General features: G+C 40.5%; 1 protein-coding gene across 4 annotated transcripts in view; it reads right to left on the reverse strand.

The window, feature by feature from the left end:
* The window catches only part of RMDN2 (regulator of microtubule dynamics 2), a 96,796-nt gene that overhangs the window by 19,136 nt on the left and 51,609 nt on the right, over positions 1–26,051 (reverse strand). For 2 of the 4 annotated variants that reach the window (XM_070379721.1, XM_070379718.1), the window contains 3 exons: positions 23,065–23,118; positions 22,900–22,980; positions 10,132–14,700 (listed from right to left, as the gene is read on the reverse strand). In XM_070379721.1, the coding sequence (XP_070235822.1) occupies positions 14,611–14,700; positions 22,900–22,980; positions 23,065–23,118 (225 nt within the window). In that variant the 3' untranslated portion in view covers positions 10,132–14,610. The other 2 variants (XM_070379719.1, XM_070379720.1) reach the window with 2 other exon arrangements.

Consider the following 26,051-nt stretch of genomic DNA (forward strand, 5'->3'; position numbering starts at 1 on the left):
TTAGGGGGGTTTTGCAACTGTGAGATAGGTCATAATCTCCACTAAGTAAGCTATGAAATGTAAATTATAGTTATGGAACAGTGAAAAATCACATATTGACATCAAAATTAAAAGGGAAACAAATTATGACTATGAGCATCATCTTTTGGAGAAATGACCACAACCAGATGTAAGTAAATTATACTCTAAGGAGAAGAAGGCATCTTTCCTGGCCACTGCCATGAATTTATCTTAGACATATCCTAAACTCCCTATCCAAACCCCATCTTAAATAACTGTTTTCCCATCCAATGAACCATCTCCTTCACTGTGGGAAATTCGTGTACATTTCTGGCAAGTTAGCAATTATACAAATTTTAAGAAGTCTTATCTTTGTAGACATCTACCTTTTTAGCTGCTTTAATCACTTGGTTGGTAAATGAAAACAAAAGGAAATAGAGTTAGTTCCTGAAGGATGTTAAATCTTACATGGTTTAAGATGGATTGGATGGCTCCAATTATGATGTCTTTCATCACTGCACAGGCCCAGGCTCAGAGTCAGGACACAGGGGTCTGACCACTGCTCACTCTTGAACTCGGTATGTGACCTCCAGCAAATCTAACCTTTGTTCCAGTTTCTTCCATGGTCAGAGGAGGATGGCAGCATTTTCTCAACCCATCTCAGCAAGTAAAAAGCTTTCATTGAAATATTACACATGAGAACACTTATAAAAATTAAAAGTTTAATATGACTATGAAGCATGGCTTGTTTTGCATTTAAAAGAAAACTTTTAAAATGTTATAAACATGATACGTGTGCTATCACTATACATATATGTTGTAAGACCAGGTCTCTCAAGCAATAAAAATAATAGGTTATCTTTTTATTTTTCCAATCCATTAGCAATGAGTCCAGGGGCCAAAGAGTCTCGAAAACAACAGGTACTCCTGCCATGCTGTCGGGGATGGTCCTCTAAATCATTTTAAGCTTCACACTGGGGTACTGCAGGATTACTTTATTGCTAAAACAATAGATCAGAAACTAAAGTCTAGAAATAAAATTAAAAAAAATAATAATTGGGTCATAGAAATGCCACAATGCCTAATCTTAGTATGGGGTCTGTATTTCAATGAATGAAGGTTATGGCAACCAAAAAAAAAAAAAACCACCTAAAATTAAAAAAAATTCTGTATTGTCTTTAGGGAAGTAAGAGAGCACTTTAAATTTGCAGTAGAAAGGCTGGTCTTGGCGTTGCCTCAGGCTTGCTGCCTCTTGTCTGGTCCTTGACCTGCCTCCTCTCTTTGCTGGCTTCTTCTCTCTTTCTCTGCTCTCTCTCTGTCACTTCATATCTGAAAGCAGACATTTTTTCTCTTTTGGGAGCACTTTCTCAACCCATCTCAGCAAGTGAAAAGCTTTCATTGAAATATCAGGCATAAGAACACTGAGATGGATGTGGTGGGCGGGAGGGTCAATGGGCGACTTCCAGCCTGCACGTCTGTGGCCCCAGGGACAGCTCGCTCCTGGGACCTGCACTGAGCTTTAGACCCTGACTTGGACTCCAAGGAGAAGGACGTGGACAAGGCGCTGCTTGGTCTCCTGCTTAGGGCCCACCATGATCTAGGTTTCAAGGTTTCCTGGGACCCCCTCATGGCTGGGGTGTGATGGGACTGGGAACTGGAGGCACAGAGGCTGGGCGGAGATGGACCAACCATTGCCACAGGGCGCCCCAGGCCAGCTCACAGTGCTCCAGGGGTGGGAGTCCTCCCAAGGCTCACTCACCCTGGGGAAGCTGTGCCGCGGAGGAAGTCATTGCGTGCCATTTGTGATAAGAAAGGAGGCTGAGAGGGGCATTTCTAAACCATCCGAAATGAAAAATATTAATACATGTCAATCACTCATGCTAGGCGAGAGACCAGTGTAACTATCCTATATCCTTTTCATATACAATGACATTAAAAATTAACATCTTATGACAAAAAGAACAAAGTATGTGACAAAGTACAGGAAACAATATCCCAGAGATGTCCCTCAGAGTTAATAAATAATAATGACATGTTATTTTTCTCAATTTTTTTATATTTGTGGCATTTATCAGCTTTTAAAACTTCATATTTGTTGTGATGTCTCTTTCATTCTAAATAAAGTTACTTTCATACCTAATTTTGTATTTTTTTATTCTTTTTCTTGGGCTTCCCAGGTAGCGTTAGAGGTAGACTCCACATTGTGTAAACTTGCACACAAACTTCAACCAGCCCTTGGATAATTCCATGTTAGCTCAATATACATGTGATTAATTATGATTATTGGGTAACTTGAGCTCCTAGGGCTGAAAAACGTTAAGGAAATAAATGCATTTCAGAGAGACAAAATAAACAACTAAATGGTAGGTTGGCTGGAAAATCACTATCTTCATGACTGGTACCTTTTAAAAATGAGAACAGACTGTGTTAGGCACCAGATGATTTCCACACTACACCATGGTCTGCCAGATTGGAAGGGGCTGGTTGTCCAATGAGGGCTCTGCCAGAGGCAGATTTATGTGCCATTAATAATTTCTGATGCCGTTTCTACCTGCCGTTTCAGCAGACTATTTTCCCAATCATGTTTACCAATTTAAATTAGGAAATGTAAATATAGAGTATTTAAGAAGGAGGAAAGATACAATTTAATTCTTCATATGCAAACTTTATGACCAAAATGTAACAATGTTATATAAAAACAAAAAAATCTCAGAGTTCTAACCAAAGTCCAATTAATTAATTTCATAGTGCAATTGCTCAATTTGCTTTATTTTATAGAATAGACATATTTGAATGTTATAGAAACTTCTTTAAAAAAATAAAGTCAATATGTTAGAGTCTGGAAAGCACCACAGTTACAACTTGCAAATTAACAATTTCTGTCTTTCAAAACCCAAAACATGGACAATGGATATGAATCAGTTGTTTTCAAGATATTGGTCAGCAGGAAAAAAAGGACAGTGGTTCTCGAGACAGGTAATAAACAAAGTTAAGCCCTACAATTGCCCCAGGTCACTGTCTGGAGAGAGTTTCCAGGCAATGGTGCATAGTGGGTGCATCTTCTTGAGTTGAGGAGACAAATTAATCGACACAATGCCAATCAAAATCCCAGGTAGATTTTTTTTGTGGAAACTAAAAAAAAAGAATTCCAAAATTCATATGTAAATGTAAAGAACTTAGAGTAGTCAAAAAGAGTTAGCAAAGGAACAAGCTTGGAGGAATATCTGATTTCAAGACAAGAGAAAACTAAAGTAACTAACCAAGGGAGCTATTGGCATTATTACTGATAATAGATCAGTGGAAAAAACTGGAAAGTACATAAATAGACCCACATATATATGAAAAACTGACTTTTGACAGAGGAGCAAAAGCAATTCAGAGGAGAAACAATAACCTTCTTAGCAGATGGTGATGGAACAATTGCAAATCCATTCACACAACAAATGAACTTCAATCCATAACTCAGATCATATACAAAAATTAACCTAGAACAGGTCACAGATTTAAATGTAAAACCAAATATTAAAAAACTTTTAGAAGAAAATATAGGAGAAAATCTTTATGACCTTGGATTAGGCAAAATATTTAGATATAGCACCAAGAACAAGATACATGAACATATAAATTGTCTTATCAAAATGAAACACTTTTGTTTTGTGAAGGACACTATTAGGGAAGACAAGCCACAGGGAGATAAAACATTGGCAAAATCTGTATCTAATAAAAGACTTCTATCCAGAATACCTAAAGAACTCTCAGAATTCAACAAAAAAGAAAACCAGCAACTCAGTTAAAATAATGGGCAAAAATATTGAAAGACACTTCACCAAAGAAGATATATAAATGGCAAATAAGCACATGGAAAAAAGCTCAGTATAATTTGTCTTTAGGGAAATGGAAATTAAAATCCCAAGTAGAGGTTACTATGTACCCAAAGTAGCAGCTAAAATGCAAAAGACTGACTCTATTGTACAACACAGGGAACTGTATTCAATATCCTGTAATAATCTATAATGGAAAATATGTAACTGAATTACTGTTGAATACCTGAAACTAATATAATATTGTAAGTCAACTATACTTCAGTAAAAAAAAAAAAAAAAAAAAAAGACTGACCATACCAAGTGTCAAGAAGCTAGAAAAAGTGGAACTCTCATACACTGCTGGTGAGACTGTAAAATGATACTTTGGAAAACAGTTTGACAGTTTTTAAAAATGCTAGATATAAATCTACCATATAAATTCAGCCACTCTCTGCCTAAATATTTATCCAAGAGAAACAAAAGCATATGTCCATTTTAATAATTTATATGAAGATTCATAGATGTATTTCTAATAATCAAATACTGGCAACTACCCAAATGTTCATTAACAGGTGATTGGAGAAAAACAACAATACTGTGGCATATGTAACAAAATACCAGTCAGGAATAAAAAGGAATAACTATTATTACACACACCTAGACAGCATATTAAAAAGAAGAGACATTACTTTGCCAACAAAAGTCCATCTAATCAGTTCAGTTCAGTTCAGTTGCTCAGTCGTGTCTGACTCTTTGTGACCCCATGAACTGCAGCATGCCAGACCTCCCTGTCCATCACCAACTCCCAGAGTCCACCCAAACCCATGTCCATTGTGTTGGTGATGCCATCCAACCATCCTCATCCTCATCTCATCCAGCTCTCCGCATCAGGTGGCCAAAGTGTTGGAGTTTCAGCTTCAACATCTAGTCAAGGCTGTGGTTTTTCCAGTAGTCATGTATAGATGTGAGAGTTGGACAATAAAGAAAGCTGAGCACTGAAGAATTGATGCTTTTGAACTGTGGTGTTGGAGAAGACTCTTGAGTTCCTTGGACTGAAAGGAGATCCAACCAGTCCATCCTAAAGGAGATCAGTCCTGAGTGTTCATTGGAAGGACTGATGCTGAGGCTGAAACTCCAATACTTTGGCCACATGATGCGAAGAGCTGATTCATTTGAAAAGACCCTGGTGCTGGGAAAGATTGAGGGCAGGAGGAGAAGGGGATGACAGAGGATGAGATGGTTGGATGGCATCACCGACTCAATTGACATGACTTTGGGTAAACTCCGGGAGTTTGTGATGGACAGGGATGTGCTGGTGATGGACAGGTGATGGCCTGGTATGCTGCGGTCCATGGGGTTGCAAAGAGTTGGACATGACTGAGCAACTGAACTGAACTGAATGACATAAATGAATCTCAAAATAAGTATGTTGAGTAAAAGAAACCAGACAAAAATGAGAGTACATAATATACAATCCAGTTATATAAAAGCCTAGAAAATGCAATTGCTAGTGACAGAAAACAGATATGTGGTTGGGGATTGGGGGGGGTGGTTAGGGAGAGTCAGGAGAGAAGGGTTGCATTGTCTTGCAGTGATGGTTTCATAGTGGTATATACATATATCTCAAAACATATCAAATTACACACTTTGTGCATTTTTTGTATATCAATTATACTTCAACAAAGCTATTTTTAAAACACGATTTGACTTTAGACGTGTAGAGCAAAATATAGGTTTGGGAGCTCTAAAAAAATCATAGAACATCAAGATAGTAACCATATTTGGTTCTACAAATGTGACCTTATCTTTAACTGTGAAGTGAAATATTCTTGTTAACTGCCCATTCAGTAGTTCATGCAGTCCATAAGGAGGCTCTCCCCTACACCCAGAGCAAGTGGAATGAGTCATTTAAAATAAGTTTCACCATTCCCGTCCTCTTTCTCTTTCCTTATCTTGTGGGGAGAAGGTGGAAATACAAAAAACAGTTTTAATATAAGTCAGGATGCACAATGGGCTTCCCAGGTAGCTCAGTGGTAAGGAATCAGCCTGTCCATGCAGAAGATGTGGGTTCAATACTTTGGTCGGGAAGATCCCCTGGAGAAGGGAAATGGCAACCCACTTCAGTATTCTTGCCTGGGAAATCCCACGGACAGAGGAGCCTGGCGGGCTACAGTCCATGTGGTTGCAAAAGAGTCAGACAGGACTGAGCAATTAAACAACAATATGCCCAATAGATTGTTGGGTACTTAACAATGATACCAGAAGATGGGTATCAATACCCAAAGAGTAAGTACAAGGAAAGATTTTTCCTTGCTCTTTTCTTTTCCTTCTTTTTTCACTTTTACCATCCCTCTCTACCATCCTTTTTTAAATACCACCCCCCTTTTTTTTCCCCTGTTCTCCTTCTACCTTCTTTTATTCCCACATCCCCACGTTTGTCGGCAGGATTCTATGGTGGTTCGGACCACTGCTCAGACTCCGGAGCTGGCTGCCCAGTTCAGATCTAGTACTGTGTCAGGCATGGTATCTAGAAAAATGGCACGGATGAACCTATCTGTAGGGCAGGAATAGAGACACAGACTTGTGGACACAGTGGGGGAAGGAGAGGGTGGGATGAACTGAGAGAGTAGCATTAGCATATATACATGACCATGTGTAAAATAGATAGCTAACAGGAAGCAACTATATAGCACAGGGAGCTCAGCTCAGGGCTCTGTGCTGACCTAGAGAGTGGGAGAGAGGTCCAAGAGGGAGGCTATGTCTAGCGGATTCACGCTGTTGTATAGCAGAAACCAACACAACACTGTAAAGCAAGTATCCCCCAATAAAAATAAAAATAATACCCCATGCTTCAGATCCCCCATCTGTAAGTGGGCTGTTTTAAAAACTGTTTTTAGTAGGGCTGCTGTGAGGATGAAATGAACTAATACAGGGAAAACACTCAGAACAGGTGAAACCATGCACGTGTTACCGTTTTCAGAACTCTTTCCCTCCCTCCCACTTCCCTCTTCCCCGCCATCAACACTAAACACACTGGACTCCACTCAGTTCAATGGAAAAGGCCCTGACCTCAGAGAAGTGTGCAGAAGGCATGAGATTCCAAGACCTGGAACCTGGTCCTGACTCAGCCACTCACTAATTTTCTGACCCTGTCTGTGTTGCTTATGCATCAGAGCTAAAATTGTTTGCTGGTAAAATGAAAAGGCAGGTCTAGAAGATCTATGGTCCCATCCACCTAACACAGCTTTTTATATTTTAAAAGTATGCAAAGATTAAGTGAAAACCTTTTTGACAACTTTCAGGCACAACAGAGATTGTGAAGGATATCCAATACTTAGTAAGAAAGATAACATGGCAGATTACCCAGACATGACAATTGTTAAAATTTTAGCAGAACACTGAGTTACATGAATGTTTTACGAGAAATGATAACATGCCCCTTACTATATGCAGAAATTGAACACATTCAAACATTCTGGACTGGAACTCCCCCTTTCCAAAGCTGTATATGAAGTCTCTTGAAAGTATAGGAGTTCGTGTACTTTGTGGTGGAGGGTATACCATGGCCTTGGCCTCAGGGACCTACCAGGAGAAATCATTTCAAAAACTCTCTGCCGCTAGTCTGTCTACTCCAAGGTCAGTAGAATGAGTGGTGAGTGAACAACTACAGAGAGGAAAGAGTTCATAATGGTTCACTTTGTATGAAAGTGACTGGAGTTTAAGTGTAATAATCTACATATAATGCCGCCATCCAAAAATACCACTCAGCTTTTAAAAGTGGGGGGAGGGTGGATTTAATGTGGAAATTGTCCTTAGCTGGCTTCACACATACATGCTTTGATTATAAACCTGATGAAGACTAGCTATGATCAGGCAGCAGGGCTCTGATGTTAATTGGAAGAGGATATGGTATTACCACAATGAGGAGAGAGATTTCCTCTATTAACATCTTACTGAGAAATCTGTCAAATGTGGCAGAAATTCACAATATTTTCAAGATTCAAATAACTTTCAGAAAAGTTACACTCCTGTTGGGTCAAGTCCTTATTCAGAAACTTATCACTCAATCGAGACATCTATTTGTCCAATGAAGGCATTATGGACTACAGGGACCAAATAGGACTTTTGTTAAAACAAGTGAGATTGATTAGGCCTTATGTTTCAATTACGATCCCAAGTCCCACCATTACTAAAGAGTGTTCTTGTGGTTTCTCATAATTCTTAGCCGAAGTCTCTGTACCACTTTCTGCTGGCTTCCCAGGTGGCGCTAGTGGTAAAGATCACACCTGCCAATGCAGGAGACATAAGAGACACGGGTTCAATCCCTGGGTCAGAAAGAGCCCCTGGAGGAGGGCGTGACAACCCACTCCAGTATTCTTGCCTGGGAAATCCCATGGACAGTGGAGCCTGGAAGGCTACAGTCTGTAGGGTCACAGAGTCGGACATGACTAAAGCAACTTAGCACGCACGCACTGCTTGAATGAGCTGCTCCAGCAAAGCTTACAATGTGACTGATTCTACATTATTTTCTGCTGCTAGAATCAATCACCTGTCTCAACTTGTGCATTCTCCTAGCTGTATAGGGTTAGCCAGAGGTAGGCTTTGTGGACACAAGTGTACCTGCAAAACTCTTGTCTCTTCAGCTAGTACTTTCAGTGTTAAACTAGTTGTCAGAGTTTGGGCACGAATCAGTTGGACTGATTTAGGTATCTTGATGGGCTGTTATAAAAGATGAAAGGGAGAAACTGGCTGAGTTTGATGAACTGGTATCACTAGAACAAGGCTTGAAATTTAGGTAACAAGTGTGCATGTGTGTCCATGCATTTGGGATAGCAAACCAGCAATTTTTGACCTGATTTCCAGGATAAAGATGGTTAAAGGGTAGTGGGAAATCTATTGATCACTGCTAGTTAAGTTCAACTGAAAAATCCTTTTAACTATTAAAAATTGGGGAATATTAGAAATAAAACACAACTCTACAGAAATATGAACATTTTTAATAGATGAACTTCTATGCACATTTTCATAGAGTTGAGATCATGTGCATATATTATTTTGTCTTGTACCTGAACTTAAGATGCTCTGTGCATTTCCCTATGTCATTTTTGAAATTATTTTTAATGTCAAAAATATTCTATTGTAGTTATATTCTAATATGGTTAACTGCTTTATTACTGTTCTGTTCAGTTCAGTTGCTCAGTTGTGTCCGACTCTTTGTGACTCCATGGACTCCAGCACACCAGGCTTCCCTGTCCATCACCAACCCTTGGAGCTTGCTCAAACTCAGGTTCATCAAGTCGGTGATGCCATCCAACCACCTCATCCTCTGTCATCCCCTTCTCTTCCTGCCTTCAATCCTTCCCTGCATCAGTCTTTTCCAGTGAGTCAGTTCTTCACATCAAGTGGCCAAAGTATTGGAGTTTCAGCTTCAGCATCAGTCCTTCAGTGAATATTCAGGACTGATTTCCTTTAGGATTGACTGGATTATTACTGTTTCACATAGGGTTTTACTGTAAAAAATAATGCTATTGTGAACATTTGTGCATAAGTGTACTTTTTCACTTTAAGATTTTTTCTATAAAATAAAATTATGAGATAAAGAGTTTACATATTTTTAAGGCTCTGGTTAAATTTTACTAAATGTTTGGTCAAAATGCTCTCCCAGCAGCAGTGCATGAGAATGGTCCACCTCGAGGCATCACTGTCAGTACTGAATGTTTCTTTAAGGAAAAAAAGTCCTTGCTATTTTGATGGTAAAACAGTATTCTATTATAATTTTCTTCACATTTTTAAAATTACTAGTTATAGTTTCCTTTTTGTTTTCTCTTATCAACAACTTATGTCCTTTGCCTTTTCCCCCTTTTTCTACCACATTAGTAAAATTATTTTGTTTTATAAAGTCGCCATTGAAGCAGCAATAAAACACTCACTAGAGTTCATTTTGTTGAATTGATTTAAATATTTTATTTAAGGAAATATTCTGAAGACTATAGTTCATTATTTATAGGAAAAATATAAAGCATACATGTTTAAAGATCATTTTGTAGTGACATTATAGGAAATAGATTTCTCCAAATAACATAATTAGTTTTGTAGTGCTACCAGTGGAATGCATTCTGCAGAAACATGGTTTTACCTTCAGATCTGAGCACACTGCCCTTACATCAAAAAAGAAAAAAGGATAATAAAAAAAAAAAACCACAACTTTGATTAGTTTAAATTTTTAGTAGACCACATCTGATTTGTTGAAGAGCAAGTTCTTTTATTTACCTCTTCAAGGAAGTGCTTATTTTTTTCACCTCTTTCTGAGCATCTTTATCCTATGAAGAAAATACAAATACACAATAAAATTTCACACTTCACCCTGATACTCTAGGTACTTTGAAACAGACTTGTTGAACAAGGGGGTATTTTTTGAAAGACCATCACAAAGAAACTGTGCATGTCTTAGCACCAGGCATGATTTGGATCTCTGAGAATGTAAGTGATACAGAAAGCTATTTCCAGGCTCTTTCTCCAGCTGGTCTGGGGTGGTAGATACAGGAAGCAGAGCCCCTTCTGAGTAAGCTGACACACTGGATCCATCACCGTGTTAATGATAACATTGTTTTCTTCTTCAACTATAACATGTGGAAAAGGTCTGAGTCCTAGCAGCAGAATTTGAACAACTCTGAGATTACTCTGTAAGATCCAGACAAGATTCCATGGTAAGATCCAAACTACCTATTTTTTTATCAGGTAATTTAAGATTTAAAATCTGGAGATCCAACCAGTCCATCCTAAAGGAGCCCAGTCCTGGGTGTTCATTGGAAGGACTGATGCTGATGCTGAAACTCCAATACTTTGGCCACCTCATGCAAAGAGTTGACTCATTGGAAAAGACTCTGATGCTGGGAGGAATTGGGGGCAGGAGGAGAAGGGGACGACAGAGGATGAGATGGCTGGATGGCATCACTGACTCAATGCACATGAGTTTAAGTGAACTCCGGGAGTTGGTGATGGACAGGGAGGCCTGGCATGCTGTGATTCATGGGGTCACAAAGAGTCAGACAAGACTGAGCGACTGAACTGAACTGAATGTGTTTTATAGGACTCTATGTGTGTTATTATTTCCTTAAAACAAATGTGGAAGTTATGAAGAGTGGAAATAAATTCAGATGGTAGGGTGCTCCTATGCATTTTTTGTGTTTAACAGATACTTACCAACCACCTATCAGAAAAGGTTTAAGGTGTTTAACATATTTAAAGAAAACAGAGGAGGAAAAACTGGACAAAGTTTTTGGAAGCAGTCGTTGGCTATATTTTTTTTAAAAAACTGGAAGTTCTTCAATAGTTTTAATCATAAGCTTTAATACAGTGATTCTACTGCAGTGACTGATAAACTAGAAGTCTGCCTGCCTGCTAAGTCTACCTTCTATGAAATCAGTATTTTTGAAGACTCTGAGAAAATATGGCTAATGAATCTAGGTAAGTGATGCATTATTGAAAAGAACTTACAGAAAAGCCACAATTCAAGGTTAACTTTGTAATCCTAGGGCTAGCTTAGTGCCTGGCACCTAGAAGATTCTAAATAAGTGCCTATTAAATAGGCAGTTGGCTACCAAAGCTCAGTAACATTTTCTGAAATCTAGGAACCAATTTCTTACAGACAAATGATGTAGATGAAAGAACTGTTTCCATTAAATGCCTAAAGAAATAAATATACTCAAACTACAATAAAAGGTTTAAAATTAAGCTCATGGCTTAGCAATATCTGCCCTCTAGAGGCACCACAAAAAATTCCTCTAATTCCTACCCAATCCAACTGGTAACACCACACACACACCCCTTCCTTTTTTTACCTTCTTCCCAGGGCTTCCACCCCAGTCTTTAATTAATTTACTTTTTTTTATATAGAGGACACTGGCAGTGCCTTTCAGCTAAAACAAACAAAAAAACAAAACACCACCTAAAACCACCACCTCCAGTCACGCTTTCTTGTCACTGCCTAAAATGCACCCCATGCAGACCATTAATCCTCTTTGGTACTCACCCCAATACTGCTCTTCTCTGCTCTCTCTTCCCTGACTCAACCTCTCACTTCTCCCCCTTTTCCCGGACAGAGCTCCCTGGAACTCCTGTTAGAAGACTTGTTTTGAAGTCATATTTGCATAACCAGCAAAGAATTTGCTAAGAGAATATTTTTGAGGGGGGCTCAGGAAGAGAATGAGGGAGTGGTTAGGGCCAATGGTAGAGGGTAATTGCCCTCGACCGTGTCTCATATTTGTTAACAAACCCCTGATCACTCTCTTTCTATTTTTGATGACTTTGGCGCCTTGGTCACTCTCTCCGAGTTCTACCACCACTGATGGAGACTCCACCGTTCCCATGGATTGTGTGTCCCAGCCTCGCAGAAGGGTGCCTCTTCATCTTTTCTTCCTCCACAACGAGCACACCCTGGGATGTGTCAGACCTAAAACTGCTCCATGTCTGAGACAGGGATCTTGTTCTCTAAAGACTGCTTATCCTTGAGGGTCATTTACCTATCCATTTCTCCTCTCTCAAGAATTCAACATTTCAGCCATACTGAACTGTGGTGTTGGAGAAGACTCTTGAGAGTCCCTTGGACTGCAAGGAGATCCAACCAGTCCATTCTGAAGGAGATCAGCCCTGGGTGTTCTTTGGAAGGAATGATGCTAAAGCTGAAATTCCAGTACTTTGGCCACCTCATGCGAAGAGTTGACTCATTGGAAAAGACTCTGATGCTGGGAGGGATTGGGGGCAGGAGGAGAAGGGGACGACAGAGGATGAGATGGCTGGATGGCATCACTGACTCGATGGACGTGAGTTTGTGTGAACTCCAGGAGTTGGTGATGGACAGGGAGGCCTGGCATGCTGCAGTTCATGGAGTTGCAAAGAGTCAGACATGACTGAGCGACTGAACTGAACTGATACTTGCAGAAGCTGAAGTTCCAATACTTTGGCCATCTGATGTGAAGAGCCAACTCACTGAAAAAGACCCTGATGCTGAGAAAGACTGAGGACAGGAGGAGAAGGGCATGACAGAGGATGAGATGGTTGGATGGCATCACCGACTCAATGGACATGAGTTTGAGCAAACTCTGGGAGACGGTGAAGGAAGGACAGGGAAGCCTGGTGTGCTGTAGTCCATGGGGTCGCAAACAGTCAGACACGAATGAGTGACTGAAAAACAACAATACACTCGATAGAATGCTTTTCCACATCATATTTATCAGTTCCAAGCCTTTGTTAGTTCTCTAGTATTTCATAAAATATGGTGTGTATACCACTAACATTGGTATCACCTGGGATATTTGAATTACTTATAAAGTATGCATATTTGTCCATGTTTTCATTCACCCTTGCCAAGTAGGTATGTATTTCAATAGAGTGATGAGAACACATTTTTTATATGTTTCATTTTTCAGTCACATTAAAAGGTGTTGTCTGATTAAACAAAGACTTTGTAAATATGTTTAGAGCTGTGTAAAAAAATGGAAACTGATCAATCGATTAACAGTGATGTAATAAAGGAATACACCTCCATTACTCGGCATAACGTTTCACGACTTTTTAAACATTTATTTATTATTTGTTTTTTGGCTGTGCTGGGTCTTGGTTGCTGCACAGGCTCTTCTCTAGTTGCAGCGAGCGGGGGTTACTCTCTAGTGGTGGTGCGTGGGCTTCTCACTGCAGTGGCTTCTCTGGTTGCAGAGCTTGGGCTCTAGGGAGCAGGGACTTCAGTAGTTGAGGCTCCAGGATTCAGGAGCACAGGCTCAGTAATTGTGGAGCACAGGATTAATTGTTCCATGGTATGTGAGACTTTCCCCAACCAGGGATCAAACCGATGTCTCCTGCACTGGCAGATGGATTCTTTATCACTGAGCCACCAGAGAAGCCCCATTTCATGATTTTTTAAAGACAAATACCCATGTGTTAGATTTTTCATCAACAACTCTTATTAATCTCATTGTTTATTACGTCTCACCAGAATCTGTATTCAGCATTTCTAAGAATGCATCATAGTTTACATCTTTACATGGCATTATTTTCAGTAATATATTTGGCAAAAGTCTAATTATATGTTGAATTTTGTACCAAAGGGTTCTTGATAGGTTCCCCCCCTCCCGAGTATGAAGTTTCTTATATAAAATCCAGATGAAGGCATTTCTACATTGACTTGAGGCCTGAGGAATTCTCAAGTGTAAGAACTTGAAGGCTGACTAAAGCATGATCACTTCATTCATAACACGGAGAGTGTCTGATACGGTGAAAATCTTCGCATGTCCTGGAGCGTTGCTTTATGAGCAATGGGTTTCCCATGTTTATTTCACTTAATTGCTTCTCCGACATGAACTATCTTGTAGTTTCCAAATGTCTTTCTCCTGGTAAAGACTTGCTGCTTCCCTTCCTGTTTGAGTTTTCTGTAAGGCTTGTGCGTTGGCTGACGGCTGCAGGGTTTCTCCCCTCTATGAGGTCTCTGCTGTTTATAAAGGTTGGTGCTGAGACTGAAGATTCCTCCATACTCTCTAGAGTTCCTCTCCGGTGTAAGTTGTTTCATAATAACTAAGGTTACAGCATCAACTAAAGGCTTTACCACATAGATGATATTCATAGTTTCTCTGTAGTATGAATTCACTCATATCATTTCAAAGAAGAATTATTACTGGAGGCATTTCCATAATGATCACAAAGGGTTTCTCTCTGGTGTGAGTTCTCTGTTATGAAGAAAAGGTAACTCTCTGGCCAAAGTGTTCCCCACGTTTGTTATAGGGTTTCTCTTCAGTGTGAGCTAACATGTGTTAAGTTACTGCTGAGCTGTGAGTGAATACTTCCCCATTCTCAGTATGTTCAAAGAACTCCTTTCCAGTGTGAAATTTCTGCTACTGATGAGAGGCTGTAAAAGGTTGGCCCACATCCATTCATCAACTCATTCATTTACATATGAATTCTATGCTGATCATTCAGTGATAACCTTTAGTTAAAAGTCTTTGCCACATTGGTTACATTCAAAAGGTGTGTTGAAGCATGTTCACTGCACAGCTATCTGATTAATTTTGAGGCCTTCATTATGCTTCAAGCACTTGATATTTGCCCATGTTTATGCAAATGTCCTCTTATAAGAACCCAGGTTATTGTTTTGAGTTCAGATTACTCCTTTCTTCCTCAAATTCAAACTATTTACTCTGACAGGAGAGGTGAAAAATATCTTTAAGGGACTAGATCTGATAGACTGCCTGAAGAACTAAGGACGGATTCCTGACATTGTACAGGAGACAGGGATCAAGACCATCCCCAAGAAAAAGAAAAGCAAAAAAGCAAAATGGCTGTCTGAGGAGGCCTTACAAATAGCTGAGAAAAGAAGAGAAGTGAAAAGCAAAGGAGAAAAGGAAGATATAGCCATTTGAATGCAGAGTTCCAAAGAACAGCAAGAAAGATAAGAAAACCTTCTTCAGTGATCAGTGCAAAGAAATAGAGAAAAACAATAGAAGGGGAAAGACTAGCGATCTCTTCAGGAAAATTAGAGATACCAAGGGAACATTTCATGCAAAGATGGGCTCGATAAAGGACAGAAATGGTATGGACCTAATAGAAGTAGAAGATGTTAAGAAGAGGTGGCAAGAATACATGAAAAAACTGTACAAAAAAGATCTTCATGACCCAGATAATCACGATGGTGTGATCACTGACCTAGAGCCAGACATCCTGGAATGTGAAGTCAAGTGGGCCTTAGGGAGCATCTCTACAAACAAAGCTAGTGGAGGTGATGGAATCCCAGCTGAGCGATTTCAAATCCTAAAAGATGATGCTGTGAAAGTGCTGCACTCAATATGCCAGCAAATTTGGAAAACTCAGCAGTGGCCACAGGACTGGAAAAGGTCAGTTTTCATTCCAATCCCAAAGCAAGGCAATGCCAAAGAATGCTCAAACTACCACACAATTGCACTCATCTCATACGCTAGTAAAGTAATGCTCAAAATTCTCCAAGCCAGGCTTCAGTAATACATGAACCGTGAACTTCCAGATGTTCAAGCTGGATTTTAAAAAGGCAGAGGAACCAGAGATCAAGTTGCCAACATCCGCTAGATCATCAAAAAAGCAAGAGAGTTTCAGAAAAACATCTATTTTTGCTTTATTAACTATGTCAAAGCCTTTGACTGTGTGGATCACAATAAACTGTGGAAAATTCTTCAAGAGATGGGAATACCAGACCACCTGACCTGCCTCCTGAGAAATCTGTATGCAGGTCAGGAAGCAACAGTTAGAACTGGACATGGAACAACAGACTGGTTCCAAATAGGAAAAGGAGTACATCAAGGCTGTATATTGTCACCCTGCTTATTTAACTTCTATGCAGAGTACATCATGAGAAACGCTGGGCTGGAGGAAGCACAAGCTGGGATTAAGATTGCTAGGAGAAATATTAATAACCTCAGATACACAGATGACACTGCCTTTATGGCAGAAAGTGAAGAAGAACTAAAGAGCCTCTTGATGAAAGTGAAAGAGGAGAGTGAAAAAGTTGTCTTAAAGCTCAACATTCAGAAAACTAAGATCATGGCATCTGGTCCTGTCACTTCATGGCAAATAGATGGAGAAACAGTGGAAACTGTGGCAGACGTTATTTTTTGGGGCTCCAAAATCACTGCAGATGGTGACTGCAGCCATGAAATTCAAAGACTCTTGTTCCTTGGAAGGAAAGCTATGACCAACCTAGATAGCATATTCAAGAGCAGAGACATTACTTTGCCAACAAAGGTCCGTCTAGTCAAGGCTATGGTTTTTCCAGCAGTCATGTATGGATGTGAGAGTTGGACTATAAAGAAAGCTGAGTGCTGAATAATTGATGCTTTTGAACTGTGATGTTGGAGAAGACTCTTGAGAGTCCCTTGGACTGCAAGGAGATCCAATCAGTCCATCCTAAAGGAGATCAGTCCTGAGAGTTCATTGGAAGGCATGATGTTGAAGCTGAAACTCTAATACTTTGGCCACCTGATGGAAAGAACTGACTCATTTGAAAAGACCCTGATGTTGGGAAAGATTGAAGGCGGGAGAAGAAGGGGACGACAGAGGATGAGATGGTTGGATGGCATCACTGACTCAATGGACATGAGTTTATGTAAACTCCGGCAGTTGGTGATGGACAGGGAGGCCTGGCATGCTGCAGGTCATGGGGTGGCAAAGAGTCGGATACAACTGAGCAATTGAACTGAACTGAACCCTGACACTATATGGCTCCTTCCTACAGATATTCTGCATGGAAGTTAGGTCCTAGCTTTTAAGAGTTTTCAGCCTAGACTCTGGCCTTGGGCAAGTCCTCTCCCTCCCGTACTCCAGCTCTTCCTCTTGAACCAAGTGGGCAGGCACATCTGATTTTCAGAGCTCATCCCCCAGGCAGATCCAACGACTGATGTTTTCCATCAGTTGTGTCTCTGTATGGCTTCCTCTGAGATGGGTCCAGCAGACCCACTCTCCCTAAGTCCACAGCCATGTCCTCAAAGGTCCTCATCTCCTGAGGCTGCAATGCCGAGAACTCAGCCACCACGTGCCTTCCTCTGTTCTCTCACCCAGGGACCATGGAGCACTAGGCCCACAGAGCAGACCCCAATGGACAGAGTGAGTCACACTGACAGTGAGGTTGTTGTCACCACCCACTGCAGCTCAGCACTTTTTTCTCTCTATAAAAAGGCCAAGAATTCATATTTTTAACAAGCCTCCCACCCCCAAGAAAGTCTTAAAGATTTAAACAACTGGGTTTAAATTCTAATTTCCTTAGAAGCTCAGTTACCTGTCAGAACCTCAAGAAGGCTTTTCTTAGCCCTAGTTCAGGTTGCAGTCCCAGTTTTATTTTCTCATAAACTCTGTGCTTTCATCTCTATTACCCTCATCATACTTTATTGCTATTACTTGTTCAGTGCCTGCCTTCAGACTATAGAATTCATGGTGGCAAAGACAGGATCTGCTTTATTTCTCACTGTGTCCCAAGCCTCTGACAGAGCAGCACCATATTTTTAATATAAATGAGTAAAGGTAATTTTTTTCACTTACTCAAGCACACACATTTAAAAACACAGATTTTTTTGATCTGAAAATGTCAGAAAATATTACGTTTTGAGAAAATACATCAATACTGTCTACTAAAGACTTTGGATAAATAAGAGAGAGACATATTAAGCCATTATACTCTGGGCATTTGAATAATGATTTATCAGACATCAACTTTACTAGACTGCATACTGGTTAAGAATGACTGATCCCAAACTGATGCTATATCAACAGTTATTTTAAGAAAATTACAGTTAAGTTCAGTTGCTCAGTTGTGCAAAGCTGACTCTTTGCAACCCCATGGATGGCAGCACGCCAGGCTTCCCTGTCCATCACCAACTCCCGGAGCTTACTCAAACTCATGTCTATCAAGTAATGAGTTTCTTTTTTTTTTTTTTTAGACAGCATATTAAAAAAATTCATTACAAGGAAGGCTAAAAAACTTCTTTAAGGTGTTTTTTACATAGAAAGCTTAAGAAATAATATATATATGTATATTTTAGAAATAATGTATTTTGAATGCAGATAAACATAAGGTAAGAGACAAAAGAGTGCAAATTGGAGTATGTAAACAGAGTAATACTTCCTACCTACATTCAGGAAATGTCTGTTCAGATAGTGGGAAAGTATCCACTCCAAAATGGCTTTATCAAAAACATTTCTTAATGTACAAGGAAGAATATATTCCCCAGGCAAGAATAGCACAGAAGGTAATGCACAAGAAATACATTTAACCGAGAAAAAAATAGGCAAATACAAATTTCTAACAAATGAGACCCTGGACAACATTGCTGGATTCCTTACAACAGGAAGATAGATTAAGAGTTGGGGACTGACTATACTTTCTAAACTTATCTGAAAAACTGACAGTCTTAACTAAGATAATCAAATATGAGATCTTAATTAAAACAGAACTTAGAACTGAAGATATTTAAAGTAGATTTAGGATTTTAGGGAATTCTCTGATGGCTTAGTGGTTAGAATCCGTGCTTTCACTGCCAGGGCCCTGGGTTCAATCCCTGGTTGGGGAACTAAGATCCCACAAGCTGAGTGGTGCAGCCAAAAACAAAAAAAATTTAGGATTTTTTTTTTTTTTTTTTAAACTAAGAGTGGTTACTAAGGAAAGTGATGATTATCAATCTGTAGAACAGGTTGTAAATAAAGCCCAGAACTTTAAACTACAAGTAATTTCAAAGACAACTATATCACTTGCTTTAATTTCTACACTCCCAGAGGCATATTCTTTCTGTAGTCGTTTCTGGTATATTGTATTTATTGTCCAAAAAGAGTTTGTCTTAGAGGAGCAATGAATGTCATTTCAAAGTTTTATAACATTTTTAAAGTAGTTTTTTTTTCTTTACTGAATTAGCACATCCCTCACTAAAACTCAAAATCTTACACAATGTTTTTTTACATTTGAGCCTTCTCAGGTTGCTCTGAGCCAGTAACTTGGACACTTCCTCTGGGCAAACAACTTTCAGGCTACTGAGGTCATCATTATTTCACTCAGTGATCACTCTCACATTGTCTCAGACACAGGAATCCCTTTTATTTTAAAAGAAGGAATGCTTCCCAGGACCTGACATTACCTTTCTAGGGTCAAGAAAAGTTCACATGAATAATAAAATACCGTAATTTCAGATTCTGGAAACATAAAGCCGCTTACATGCACGAATCTGGGCTCTAGAGGCCCAAGGGCTGACAGTCCCAATATTAAGTGCTGTGTGACGAGCTCCAGGCTCCTTAATAAGGACAGAAGTCATTTCATGAATAACTGTGATGCCAAGAAGAGGGTACGAGTGCCATACAAAGAAGCACAGATGCTTTGCAAGTTCACAAAAGGGAGAGAAAACTGATGGCTGAGCTGCCTTTGTTGTAACGAATGCCAAAGCTAGATATGTTGGAAATAAATAACTGGGTCAGCAAAATCACTGATGTGATATACTTCAACTTAGAAAACCTTTACAGAAAGTGGATACTACAGATAATTTGCCTCATTCTAGTTTCTAACTGAAAAAGAAATTGAGATATTCCTGACAGTATCTGAACCACGTTAAAAAAAAAAAACTAGGAATATAAATTATTGGAAAAATAAGTAATGTGGGAAATATTTGCTAATGCTGTTTTGCTTATTACATAAATAGTTCCACATGGCCCAGCTTTCTTAGCTACTAGCTCAGCTGGTAAAGAGTCTACCTGCAATGCAGGAGACCCTGGTTCGATTCCTGGATGGAGAAGATCCCCTGGAGAAGGAATAGGCCACCCACTCCAGTATTCTTGGGCTTCCCTGGTGGCTTAGATGGTAAAGAATCTGCTTGCGATGTGGAAGACCTGGGTTCAATTCCTGGGTAGGTAAGCTCCCCTGGAGAAGGGATATGCTACCTACTCCAGTATTCTTGGACTTCTCTGGTAGTTCAGACAGTAAAGAATCCGGCTGCAATGAGAAAGACTTGGGTTTGATCCCTGGCTTGGGAAGATCCCCTGGAGGAGGGCATGGCAACCCACTCCAGTATTCTTGCCTGGAGAATCCCCATGGACAGAGGAGCCTGGGGGGCTACAGTCCATGGGGTCTCAAAGAGTTGGACAAAACTGAGTGACTCAGCACAGGGTAGCTATTTAGTATTACTTATTAGCGCTATTCTTTTTCTTTTGTACGGCATTAGTCTTTGGAGCCTTCCTACCAATACTTACGGAGTCCTTGTTATATGCCAGGCACTATATTTGGCACCAGGAAGAGAGCGATGAATGAAAAACACCTAGTTGCTACTTTCATGGAACAACCACACAAATAACTATAGAATCACAACTGTGCTAAATGACAAGAAGGAAAAGCATGAGGCGCCTTCTTGCCTGAGAGTGCCAAGGGAATCTTTCCTGAAGAAATGCCGTTTATGGTGAGGCTTGAAGGATGAAGGGAGTGGGGGGTGGTTCGTAAGGGAATGTTTCAGAAAGAGGGAACGCCATATGCCAAGGGTGCAAGGCGGGAGGAGCACAGCGCAGAGGAGGAGAGAGGGGCACCAGCCCTGAAAGGCATGCTAAAAATTCTGAACTGCATCCTAAAAGCAAAGGGTGTTCAAGCAAGGAAGTGACGTGTGAAGTTTATGTTTAATCTATGGCTTTGGCTGACACTGGGAGCCAGCAATGACTGAGCAGGGGCAAGAGGCTATGAGACCAGCTGGGAGGTTGACATGATTGTAGCTCGGGTGAAAGAGGATGGTGCCCTGCTTGGAGGGCTGGCTGGAGAGTGAGACGGGTAGAGAGAGAGAGGGAGCACGCACGCAGCTGGATGACTCAAGGCATGTTTTAGAACAACTCTGAGAACTTGGTGACTGGGGAGACATCTGGTCTGGGGGGCTGAGAGACAAGGAAGAGTCAAGGAGCATTCCCAGCTTTCCTAGTTATGGGGGTGGAGATGCCATTTACTAACAGGGGCAGATGGAGGAACAGTGGATGCAAAGGCCTAATGATGAGTTGAGTCTGAGATGTCTGTGAGTCATCCAAGCGGAGATGTCAAGCAGGACATTGGATAATCAGGTCTAGACTCAGAGGCGAGGTCTAGAGACACACATCTGAGGATCCCTGGTAGGTATGTAGCATTTGAAGCCATGGAGGATAGGTTTGGCTGGCAGGGAGGAGGAAAGGGAGAGAAGACTTAGCAACCAAGGATCAAACCCTGAAGCTCATCAATTTGGCCCTCTTATGAGAGCCCTAAATGTCAGGCATAGATACTTGCATTTCATACCAGGTAGTATATCTCATTATCATATTGCATTTTAATCTTGTATTCTAATAAGAATGCATGGGCTTCCCTGGTGGCTCAGCTGGTAAAGAATCGCCTGCAATGTGGAGGACTTGGGTTTGATCCCTGGGTTGGGAAGATCCCTGGAGAAGGGAATGGCTACCCACTCTAGTATTCTGGCCTGGAGAATTCCATGGACTGTATAATCCATGGGGTTGCAAAGAGTTGGACATGATTGAGCAACTTTCACTTTAACTTTCTAATAAGAATGCATAGACACTTAGTTTAAAATGACTGCATGTAACCCAAACTGGCATTGCTCAGGAGAGACGTGAAAGACAGTAGGGTCCCAACCACTAAAAACGAGCAAGCAACCTGGGGGTACAAAATCTGTTTTCTGCAGAAAAAGTTACACAAACTATCTTCTGGAGAAGGCGGGCTGTTTTCTTTCCAGGTGGCTCAGTGGTAAAGAATCCGCCTGCCCATGCAGGAGACACAAAAGGCGTGAGTTTGATCCCTGGGTTGGGAAGATTCCCCTAGGGAAGGAAATGGCAACCCACACCAGTATTCTTGCCTGAAAAATCCCACGGACAGAGGAGCCTGGCCAAAGGGTCACAAAGAGTTGAATGAGCCCAGCACAGCACATGAGATGGGAACAGGAAAACATTTATCTATTTCTTTTGGTTCCCACAATACCTGTACACAGGAACACAGACTGAGCTGTTAATGCTATGAAATTCCTAAAACTTAGAGCACATCCAGAATTCTGAATTAGTGGGAAAAAAGGCAAGAAGTAATATGACTGCTTCTTTTTCATTAACGGGGTTCAAAGACCGAGAAAACGTTAGTACGTATTTTTAGTCCTCTCCACGGCCTTGGACAGGCACAGCCTGCTGTGCACTGGGGGCTGATGGTAGCCACTGCATGGACCCTCCTCCTGCTGTCACGGGGGTGGCCTGTCTAGCTTGCTTGCTGCCTCCCCCAGTGTAATCACCAGCTCTGCAGAATTACACCTTCCTCCATCCTTCCTCTGGGGCTTGTCTTACTCCCTGCTGTGTAACACCCAAAGAGCATCACCACATCTTAACTGCTAGCCCACAACTGATTTTCATGTCTATTCAAGATACAAGGGGTCTCCTGGTGAAGGGTTAGCTATAGCAGTTTTTAAAACTTCACAGTACACGTTAAATCCAAGTTAAAATCTTTTAGGATAGAAAAAAACTCCAGATGTATCTGAGCCACTCACTCATAGTTGAGGCTGGAATTGTACTAATAAAATAAATAGTGCTCCTTGTTACTGTGTGGACTTACCTCTTTGGTAATACAAGGAAGCAACATTGCCAAATTACAGAACTTCATAGCACTGTCGATTTGATTAAGATCTGCATAACACTAGAAATGAGAACAATAATGTGAAGGGCAGCACATTTTTGTGCAATGGATTCAAAGTGATCTTAGAACAGTGGTCTTCATTACCTTGGCCATGAACATGTAATTGGACTTAGAAAACCCAGGCTGTAGTTCTTCAACCTGATTTTAAGAGAAAACAGAAAAGAGACTATCAGGGAAATATTAGAACCCTAAGTAAAGGAGATATATTTCAATAAATCAGACATTAACCAAGTTACCCTAAGAATTTAGGTTGGCTGTGTCACATCAGAATCATTTTATCAGCTCAAGTATCTTTTGAGTGGAAATACAGCTTTTGAGCTTACCCATCAAAATGGGATTATTACTGTGGTCATAAAGCTTGCAAAGCAATGAGATACTTTAAGATTTGGGGATCACCTTGTATAACCATCTTCCTCACTTCCCCTTCTCTATCCTTTCTTTTTTTTTTTTTTCCAGGGACAAAACAACCCGTGGTCCAGTCTCCTCAGGACAAGTCCCTGCAATCTCCTTAGGAAGCAGGAGTGGAGTGTGACTGGCATTCCAGGGCAAGCATCTTCTGCTACATTAATATTTGATTTCTGATGATTTCAACACATTCTGTACAAGCCGAATAATAGCTGAGGCCCATGACATCAAGTTCTTTTAAATAAAAGGCAGATGCTTAAAATAACTAGTCGAAGTGGCGAACCACCTTGCAGATTTCAGTTAGTGGGTATGATAAAGTTCCTTACGCCTCATCTGCTAGTGTCTCATGTACCAGTCCTTTTCTTTATCTCTGGTAAATAAGAATTTCGCCAGATATGTGGTGTTGCTACTAGAGAACTCTTCTTAGAACCTAAGTCTGTCTTTGCATTGGAGCCAGATTTTGTTCTTATGAAAGTCGATGCAGGAAGCTCCCAGGTTGGGACCCCGACCCCCGACACAGAAGAAGGCAGAAGCCAAAAGGAGGATGCTTTAAAAAAATTTACAAATATATGCTTGTTTTACAACTTATCAGACATATTCAAAATTAAAAAGTGAAAGCTTCTCTGTTCCAATTTTATTCTCAATTACGATCTATTTCCCCAGGGGCAACCACTCTCAACAGTGTGACAAATGCATCCTACAGACCTTTAGCAGAGGAACTCCCTGCCTCCCACCTCCCACCTCCCCACTACTCAAGATGACTCATTTCTGAAAAAAAATTTAAATAGGACCATTTCCTACTTATTGGTCCCAAACTTTTTTTTCCCTCAACGTATCACAGACACGTTTTTGTGTTCACATACGCAGATCTACCTCATTGTTTCTACGAGCTGTATTTCATACTACATATACACTATGACTGGGGCTTCCCTGGTAGCTCAGAGATTAAAGCGTCTGCCTCTAATGTGGGAGACCCGGGAGACCTGGGTCGGGAAGATCCCCTGGAGAAGGAAATGGTAAACCACTCCAGTATTCTTGCCTTGAGAATCCCATGGATGGAGAAGCCTTGTAGGCTACAGTCCATGGGGTTGCAGAGAGTTGGACACGACTCAGCGACTTCACCTTCACCTTCATACACTATGATTAAATCAAGCATTGCCATTAGACATTTAGACTTATTTTTCACTATTACTAACAATGATCAATGTATATACTTGCTCTTATATGCCTGTGTGCATGTGATTATGTGTGCAGGAGAGAGTCCCAGAAGTTGGATTTTGGAGTCAGAAGATACATACATTTTAAGTATTGATAGAGGGGAAAGCAAGAGCTAGGGTTCTGAGGAGTGTTCCAATACCTTATGAGAGCACATCCCTTATAAAGGCCACTTATTCTCTGCAGAATCCAAGAGAAGGGTCCTGGGAGGAGGAGAAGGAGGACAAAGTCTCTTGGGCTAGGAAGCCAGACTAGGTGTAACTCTTTAAGACTGAATGGATGAATAGTGTGTGGATCTAGCCTAGAGCCTGTTAGTGAAACACTGGAGCTGCCGACAGACTGAAGGAAGTTGTTCAGTCCTGGCCAAAGCCTTGAAAGCCCAACAGAGCCATCCATGGTGCCAGTGGGTTCTGGTTCTCCCGCTTCTTCTCTCTTGTCCAATTATTTCCATTTTAACTCTTTGAGTTAAAAATTTTTTTAAAATTTCTTTAATGTTGTTCCTACATGGAGATGACGAATGTTCACTAAACTTATTGTGATAATCATTTCATGATGTATATAAGTCAAATCATTATTCTGTACACTTTAAACTTATACAGTGCTACACGTCCATTAGACTTCAATAAAAGCAGAAGAAAAAAAAGAGAAGGACCTAGATTAAACTATATTTGATTGATGTCCAGTAGTTGTCCCAGTTCTGTCCAAATCCTATCTAGATAACTTGCCCCAACATAGGCACATCAGCAGCTTATTTCTTTAATGTTAGCATTTTAATTTCACATATATACTTTAATGCTATGCTATGCTAAGTCACTTCAGTCGTGTCCGACTCTGTGTGACCCCATAGACGGCAGCCCACCAGGCTCCGCCGTCCCTCGGATTCTCCAGGCAAGAACACTGGAGTGGGTTGCCATTTCCTTCTCCAGTGTATGAAAGTGAAAAGTGAAAGTGAAGTCACTCAGTCATGTCCGACTCTTAGCGACCCCATGGACTGCAGCCTACCAGGCTCCTCTGCCCATGGGATTTTCCAGGCAAGAGTACTGATGTCTAATTAACCAGAATGATCATAAGTCAGAGCACCTCTTTTTGTGCTTATGGTTAAAAAAAGAAATCCAAAGAACAAAATCACTGAGGACAGTGCAGCCATGAAATTAAAAGACGCTTGCTCCTCGGAAGGAAAACTACGACAAACCTAGACAGTGTATTAAAAAGCAGAGACATCACTACTGACAAAGGTCCATATAGTCAAAGTTATTTGGTTTTGCCATCTGAGCCACCCTCTGGCTGATTCATGTTGATGTTTAGCAGAAAACAACAAAATTATGTAAAGCATTTATCCTTCAATTAAAAAAAAAAAAATTTTTTTAAAAGCTATGGTTTTTCCAGTAGTCATGCATGGATGTGAGAGCTGGACCACAAGGAAGGCTGAGCGCTGAAGAATTGATATTTTT

This window comes from Bos mutus, chromosome 11 (assembly GCF_027580195.1).
Source record: "Bos mutus isolate GX-2022 chromosome 11, NWIPB_WYAK_1.1, whole genome shotgun sequence".
Taxonomy (NCBI): Eukaryota; Metazoa; Chordata; class Mammalia; order Artiodactyla; family Bovidae; genus Bos; species Bos mutus.